Below are 8035 nucleotides of genomic sequence, written 5' to 3' on the forward strand. Positions count from 1 at the left end.
TACAAACCCCGGACTGATTGCCGATGGCTTCCACCAGATTTGAAAAGCACTCAAATAAAAGACGGCGACGTCAGTAAATGGAAGGCGTGAGTGGCGGGGGGAGGGAGTGAGAAAAGAGCCGGAGTGAGAAACCGAGAGCGAGCGAGAGAGAGAGAGACTGACTTAAAAGAAAGAGGAGGAGCTTCGAGAGAGAGACTCCGGCTGTCAATCAAAGGCGGGAGTTCCAATAATCTCCAGCAATCTGTTAGGACCTGACCTGGAGTCCACTCAGATCAATAGGAAAAGTGAAGGGAGAAAGAGACGGAGGATCGTTACGCAGCAGCGGCTGGAGGAGGAGGAAGAAGAAGACGAAGAAGAGGAAGAGGAGGAGGCGGCGGCGGCAGCAGCAACAGCGGCAGCCCCCCCCCCCGGCCTCGCCTGGTCTCCCCACCCCGCTAACCCACCCGGCACCGCCAATGCCTGGCAGACTTTCTGAGACGCACTAAAAAAGTGCAGGCGAGGCGAGCAAAGGGCGAACGACCGGGCTCCTTTTCTTCGCTTCTTACGCCTCTCTCTCTCTTTCCTTCCTTCCTCGCGCTCTCTCCTTTCGCTTCTCTTTCCTTTCCTCCCCCTCCCTCTTTCCCCTCCCCTCTTTCCTTCCCCCCTTCCTTCCCCTCTTCCCCCCCTCCTCGCCTCTCCACTCCCCCACCCCAACCACACACCACCCCGCCATGGCATTTTCCCAGTTGGGATACCAGTATATCCGGCCGCTCTACCCGTCGGATCGCCAAGGGAACAGCAGCTCCCGAAACGGGGCAGACCTCAGCCCGACGGGGACGCTCTCCAACGTGCTCTCCTCCATGTACGGAGCGCCGTACGCGGCAGCCGCGGCTGCTCAGGGATACGGAGCCTTCCTCCCCTACACCGCCGAGCTACCCATCTTCCCGCAGCTGGTAAGGAGACGAGTCCACAGATTCCGCTCTTCTTTCTCTCTCTCTTTCTCTTTCTCGCTCTTTGACACCCACCCACACCCCAACTCCAGATTTCCCCCTTTAAAAACCCGCAGTCCTCCTTTCTCCCCCTTTCTTTCTCTTTTTAGAATCTTCAGCTTTTCTTTCTCTTCCAACTCCGCCTGCGATGTGACTTTGCACAGCTGCGGGCGTAAAGCGAAGACGCAGGAAAAGGTGCAATTGGCTGGCGGTGGTTTGCAAGTGACCAGCTCGGTCTCCTGCCCCCCCCCCTCTCGATCTGGGCCCGGGGGTGCGCTAGGGGGCCGAGCAGGCGAGGGGTTAAAAATCTCTCTTCGGCAGATTGAGAAGAGCATGCAAAAAACTCCTGCCTCTGCTTTATTTTTTATTTTTTTTAAAAAAAACCTCGCAGAGTTTGGGACACAGTTCGCCCCCCCCCCCGTGACTTTTTGAATTTTTATTTATTTATTTATATTTTTAAAAAGAGGCACCCGGATCCTTAAACCACTGCTTAGTCGGAAGTAATGGGCCGTATTAATTTCAATGCAGCTTTCAAATAATTCCGGGTGTGTGGAGAACTGAACTGAACCAAGGACAGCGGGGGGGGAGGAGGAGAGAGCGAATCACCTCCGTGAGTTCCTTTGATCGTCTTTTCTCAACGTAAGAACAGTCCCATATTGTGCCTTTTCCTTGTGAATAACACGCACTGGATGAGACGGGGGCGGGGAGAGAGTCGGAATCCCGCTTTGAAAATCAGTAATCATGTTACTAATAATAAGCCTTGGAAGCAAAATGATCTGCTGTGGGGATCCAAACCTAGCAGAAAATAAAGTGTTCGGGTTTTTCATAATACAAGGGAGCCTGATTTCAACAGAGAGTTGTAGGAAGGAGTTACTGAGTCCTTTTGTTGTCCATATATCTTCGAGAGTTTGAATATAGTTTCAGAGCGCCATTCCTAGGCCCGTGTTTCCCCAAGGAAAGTTGAAAAAGGGAAATCTAACAATTCCCCCAATACAATTCCCCCCACCCATCAAAACAAATGGGCGCTGGTATTCTCTCTCTCTCTCTCTCTCTCTCTCTCTCTCTCTCTCTCTCTCTCCTCCTTTCCGTGAGCGGTTGATTGACAGTTCCATCTAGCGCGCGGAGGAATCGTCAGGCAAAAGGGTGTTTTGTTTTTTTATTTAAAGGGGGTTTAGCAGCAACACCTCCGTTGTGCAAGTTGCGGGGCGGGGGAGAGGAGAGACACGCAGAAACTTCGAGCAGAGATTTTGTCAAGTTAAGCATGAGCGTTTCTTTAAAGCAAAAACAAAATCCAACTTCTGCAAAGTTGCAAGCGGTGAATTAAAAACAACAACAGCCCCTGATCTGTTATGTTTTCTCTCAAGGAAACCATGGGAGATTTAATAGGATCTCCCATTAAATGCACGGCATATGCTGTGCATCCCTCTCGTCTCATTTGGGGGTTGTGCGTGTGTGTGAATATATACGTAAACCTATTTTACTTCTGTCATATATGTGATAACGTCCAGCTACTTTTCGAGATTGTGTTTCCCGAGTTCTGGAGGCCAGGGCTGCATGCGAATGACCCAAGAAGTTTCAAAAACGTGAGCGAGGTGCGCGCGTGTGCGCGCGTTCAACTCGCTATTGAAAATACTTTTCAAAAAGGACTGAGCGAGAAACTTGGCTGGGACACCTCTAGAACTCTGTGGATTTAGGAAATAACAGGCAGCCTCCCAACCGCCCCCCGCATACACATCAATCCCCTTTATAACTTTTGAAATGAGAAATTATTATGAAACTGCAGGCGGAATCGCACTTCTCCATATATATATATATCGAACTTAAAAGGGCAAGCTTCCGAGTCTCACAGCGCTCTTCGTCACCCGGCAGAATGACAGCCGCGCAGCCCTTGATTCATTTGATCCCGTCGAATATTTTGCTCGACTTATCTTCCACCCCTTTGGGAGTCAAGAGGGCTACTGAACCGGTGTGGGGGCTCTCTCCTCCTTGAAAAAGCCCATTTCCATGGCTAACCGTTAGTTGCTCTGTGTAACGCCCCCCTCCCCATTTTTTCTGTCCTTCTCCAGGGAGCCCAGTATGAGCTGAAGGAGGGCCCCGGCGTCCAGCACCCGGCTTTTCCTCACCACCACCCGGCTTTCTACCCCTATGGGCAGTACCAGTTTGGCGACCCGTCGAGGCCGAAGAACGCCACCCGCGAGAGCACCAGCACCCTCAAGGCCTGGCTGAACGAGCACCGGAAAAACCCTTACCCCACCAAAGGCGAGAAGATCATGCTGGCCATCATCACCAAGATGACCCTCACGCAAGTCTCCACCTGGTTCGCCAACGCCCGGCGGCGCCTCAAAAAGGAGAATAAAATGACCTGGGCTCCGCGGAGCCGAACCGACGAGGAGGGCAACTCTTACGGCAGCGAGCACGACGAAGAGGACGGCGAAGGCGACAAGCGGGACCCCGACGACGAGGAGATCGACCTGGAGAACATCGACACCGAGAATATGGAGAGCGGGGCGCCAGGGGCCAAAGCGGGGCAGCTTCTCCTGGAAGGGGAGGACGACGAGGAGGAGGACGAGGAGGAGGAGGAAGAGGACGAGGAACCGCCGGATGATTCGGTGCTCCTCCATTCCGACGCCAAAACCACCGACTCGGAGGGCTCCGACGGCTTCGAGGACCTGCCGGGAGCTCAGGAGCGCTTCTTGAAGGCTATGGAGGCCCGTCAGCGCGCCTCGTCGGGCGAGCTGCCTTCGCCAGCGGCTCTCCAGCAGCAGCGGCTGCAGCAACAGCGCCATCCTTCCTCCCCAGCGTCCCCCCCAACGGCTCCAAGCCCCGCTTTGGCACCGCAAGCGCAGCCTCCCAAGCCCAAGATCTGGTCCTTAGCAGAGACGGCTACCAGCCCGGATAACCCGTCGCGGAAATCTCCCCCCAGCGGAGGTTCCCCCCCTGCGGCAGCGGCCACCCCCCAGAGCCTCCAGCTGGTGGGAGCCCCCGCACCGCCGCAGCCTCCTCCGACGGCCTCGGGCCCCGCGCACAGACTGGTCGCCTCTTGCCCTCTGGGCAAATTCGCTAACTGGTCCAGCCGGGCCTTCTCGGCCCACCCCCATCACCACCACCACCACCATCCCCACCCGCTCACTTTACTGAACACTCCCCACCTGCTGGGACTCGGGGGGGCGAACCCCAGCGCGGCCCCCAGCGCGGCGGCTATCGCGGCTTTCTCCAGACCCGCAGACCAAGCGCAGAGCGCGGAGTCCTCCGGAACAGGTAACCCATTCGATGGGAGGGAGGCGTATACCTGAGAGGGGGGAAAGGCAAGGTGGGGGGAGGAGGGGGAAAACAACTTGGCTGCAACCCTGAGATCCATGGGACTTACGTGGGGGAGAGAAGTTTGAACTAGGGTGGGTTTGTATGCGAGGCTGCGCGTTTATTCCCTGAGACTTATGTGGCATTCAATTAAGTTTCCTTAGACAACACTGAAATGAACCTGAAGAAATTTGAGTCCATTCATTTCAGTGGGTCTACTCTGATTAAAATTAAGTTGGCTACCACTAAAACAACTTATAAGAACGCAAATGGTAGAAGGAAGGGGGACTTAGAAGGAAGCTCCAGAATAGAGTAGGTGGAATAAAAAACGACGAAAGCGGGAGGTATTCCTCGAGGGTTTGAAGCCCAAAGAAGCAATTCATTATGACGGGGAAAGACAGTCAGACCCTCACTGCTCCCTTTTCTGGACTCTCTATATCTCTTTTCCCAAAAGAGGTCCAGGCTTTCTTAGTTGGCCTAAAGATTCAGTTTATATTTCGGACAGAAACATTGGCTGGATCTCTCCACAGCCCACGAACATGCAAGATCATGCTGGATCAGTTTCTGTCTCCTATTCTATCGACTTCAGTGCCAGGATCCCAATTTAGAATCACATAGTAATAAATAAATCAGAAGGCCTTTACCTGGGGCCTTTTCTTTTTAAAACAACAACTGCCACCAATATTGCCTTCAAAACTGGGGGAGCTTTTTTAAAAAAAATTGCATTCTCCCAGTTAGGGATACCCTAGTTGCTGTGGTCAGAATTGGTGCTCTCTGTATTGATGGTATCATCTGCCTATTTTAAAAAGCACATTTAACACCCCCCACAAAAAACCCCTCTCTTATATTTGCTAGGAAAGAAATCCCCAAACTGAAATCAAAGGTGTGGGTCTTTGGTCTGTTTGTTTTTTTACTTCCATGTAAAATGGGTTTGGCAATCCAGGTGTTCTGTGACCTTAAGCACACACTCTGAAGCGATCAAGCAAAATCCCACTGAAATGAAGCATTTTTATTTTAATACTGGACATGGTTAGGATCTGGGTTCTCTTTAATAGGTTTTCATTTTTTCATTTTTTAAAAATGAATGTACTGAGCTAAGTTGCTAAGAGGGACATGAATTCAGGAACCTTAGAGAAGCAAATCCAAGGTGTTTTTTTTTTTTAAAAAAAAGGAACCTTTTTTTTCTTTGTTTGCTTTTGTTTGTTTTAGATCGATCTAGTGCCTTGGAAGTAGAGAAAAAGTTAATAAAGACAGCTTTTCAACCAGTTCAGAGGCGGTAAGAGATTATCTATGTCCTAGAGGGTACATTAAAAAGGGAGAGGAATTTGCTTGTAGACCAATTCCCATTGACATCAATGGGACTTGCTGCCCTGCAAGATGCAATCTCTTGCAGACTTACTTGGGAGTAAATGCCACTGAAACCAGGACTTGGACTTCCTTCCAAGTAAACATGTGAGGGATTTGGGCTCCACCATGTATATTTAGGACTGCGGAAGAATTATAAATGGCCAGTTTGGTTCCAGTCCCTCTGAGATTCATTTTCCAAGCCAGCTTTAGTGCACTTTTGTGATGTTAGATAAGAGCACTAAGGAAAGATTGCAGAGTCAGTTTTCTAGAATTTGTAAACTAGTGCTTGTGAGATACAAAGGTCCCCTCTGCAACTCTTTAGAGTCTTGTTAAAATCAATATAGGGAAGCAGAAAATTCCCAGTCTGATCACCTCCTTTTTAATCCTCCAGTACAAAATTGGCCAAATTGAAATATTGGTTTAGTCTATGAAATAAGGTGGACAAGCCAATGTAAACTATGCTCTCTTGCATACCTGTGGATTTTAGGTGTGTGATATATCTGCATATATTTATTTGAACATGCACACCTATATGTATAATCCTGGCTATGTACAAGTGTGCATTCACAAACGCACACAGATGCACCCTAATGAAATGAATAGATTTAATTGTGTGGTTGGTGCATATGCATACACACATATATTTCTTTGGCTATAATATGCATGTCAACTGTGTCTGGACGTTGACTAGAAAGAATGCGCCATGATTGTGTGTGAGTACATATGCTTGTGCATAAATGTACATATATTTCATAACTTGCATTTAGCAGTGAAATAGTGTTCACTGCAAGGTTGCTTGATAGTGCTTAAAAAATGCACAGCGCTTTGGCCTAAATTAAAAAAAAAATAAGTAAAAGGATTATGTCTCTAACATATTAGAGTGGCTATAAAACTGCAGAGGGTTAGCCACATGAATCTGCTGCAGCAAAACTAAGAAAAGATTCTCCCGACACCTTAAAGACTAACATATGGATTGTGGCATCAGTTTTTATGGACTAAAGGCAAAGGAGCAGGCGGGTTAGTGCATTTCAGAACTCCGCAAAAGCTTATGTTGCAGTCAATCTGTTAGCCTTTAAAGGGCACCCCCCACTCCGCATAAAATTGGAGTAGTTTTTGCTCATGGTTTTTGAATGTTTTCAAAGACTTTTTGTTCCACGTTAAAGAAAGTATAAGCTCCGCTGCAGTCTCCAGTTCTGGCTGCCTATTAGATGATCAGAGAAATCAGTATTCAAGATATATATCTATATATCTTCTCTTTTTTTCTGTGTTCCTTTTCTTCCAGGCCTCAGAACCAACTTGATGCAGCTATGGTTCTATCTGCGTTGTCATCATCATAGTTAATTTTTTTATAATTATTGTTCTAATGATTGTAAAATAAAATTCTCTGTATAGTTACAACTTGTACGCATGTCCATGTATCAAATGAAAAAAATTACAAAAACCAAGAAAAAAAAACCCCTGCTTCTGTGCTATCATCTGGATTAGCTGAATTCGTGAGGTTTTTTGGAAGTCCAGTGCGAAATAGGCGTCTTCATTTTCTTTTTTGTATATATAGTAAAAAGGAAAAAAAATGTACATATGTGTGAACCAAATTGTACAAGAAAGTATATATTTTTGGCTAATAAACTGTTGCCACTTTGACTACAATTTTCTGATACCTACGTGAATTATTATTATTATTATTATTATTATTATTATTATTATTATTATTATTATTATTATCATTATTATTTCCTTTTGTCACTTTGGGAAACTTTTAAACTAGTTTTGGAAGATTCCCCACTGTGCTTAGATTTCCAGAAGGGTAGCCGTCTTTAGAGGCTTCCAAATCCTGATTTTCTATAACTGCGAGAACGAAAATCAGTAGCAATCCTGAGTACAAAACGCAGCTGTGTGAGCTAGCTAGAAGAAAATGTCAACAGTGTGTGTTTGTGTACAGGAAAGAGAGGTGTGTGCGTATTCATTTGAATTAAAGAGAGCGGGGGGCAGAAATCTATACAGTATTTGGGACTTTCTGGTTACTTTGCTGTATTAATTTTTAAATAGATTTTTGAGGTGGGGGGGGGGACCCGCGTGTTTATGTATTAGGAATGATTGGTGGGGCCATCGCTGCAGATCTGATCAAAACGCCTCGCACTACCCTGTTTTTGTTGTGTGTGTGTGTGTGTTAAGAGGTTCCCGCTTGAAAGCCAAGTCCGCTGGTTTAAATGGCCCATATTTTTCAAAGTTGCAAAAAACCTCCTTAGGAGATCGAATCGTCCTTTCGCTTTGCGGCTGGAAATCCTGGGCGATTTCAGGGGGTCGTTCAAAGCGCTCTCGCGTCTGTTTGAATTGCTAAGCGCTACGGGGGTTGGTTTGTGTGTGTGATTTCCACACACCCCCGTCCGCTTCTCCTTCCACGTTCGCGTAAGGATCGGACTGTA

The 8035-nt window shown here is 47.7% G+C and overlaps 1 protein-coding gene across 2 annotated transcripts; it reads left to right on the forward strand.

The window, feature by feature from the left end:
- Window positions 1-216: 216 nt before the first annotated feature.
- IRX3 (iroquois homeobox 3) lies at window positions 217-7259 on the forward strand. 2 transcript variants are annotated; one of them, XM_083512462.1, is made up of 4 exons: window positions 217-932; window positions 3035-4226; window positions 5475-5541; window positions 6895-7259. In XM_083512462.1, the coding sequence occupies exons 1-4, from the start codon at window positions 711-713 to the stop codon at window positions 6947-6949; spliced, it is 1536 nt and encodes a 511-aa protein (XP_083368588.1). In that variant the 5' UTR covers window positions 217-710; the 3' UTR covers window positions 6950-7259. The 2 variants fall into 2 exon arrangements, with proteins under 2 accessions (XP_083368588.1, XP_083368589.1); XM_083512463.1 differs by lacking the exon at window positions 5475-5541.
- Window positions 7260-8035: the final 776 nt, after the last annotated feature.

Source organism: Podarcis liolepis, assembly GCF_965112155.1.
Source record: "Podarcis liolepis genome assembly, chromosome: 7".
Lineage (NCBI taxonomy): Eukaryota > Metazoa > Chordata > Lepidosauria > Squamata > Lacertidae > Podarcis > Podarcis liolepis.

Excerpts from the sequence above, each read along its gene's own strand:
- IRX3 (XM_083512462.1), top strand. The coding sequence starts at position 711 with ATGGCATTTTCCCAGTTGGGATACCAGTATATCCGGCCGCTCTACCCG. Across the intron at positions 933-3,034 it reads TACCCATCTTCCCGCAGCTG|GGAGCCCAGTATGAGCTGAA; the intron begins GTAAGGAGACGA and ends GTCCTTCTCCAG. Across the intron at positions 5,542-6,894 it reads TTTCAACCAGTTCAGAGGCG|GCCTCAGAACCAACTTGATG; the intron begins GTAAGAGATTAT and ends CTTTTCTTCCAG.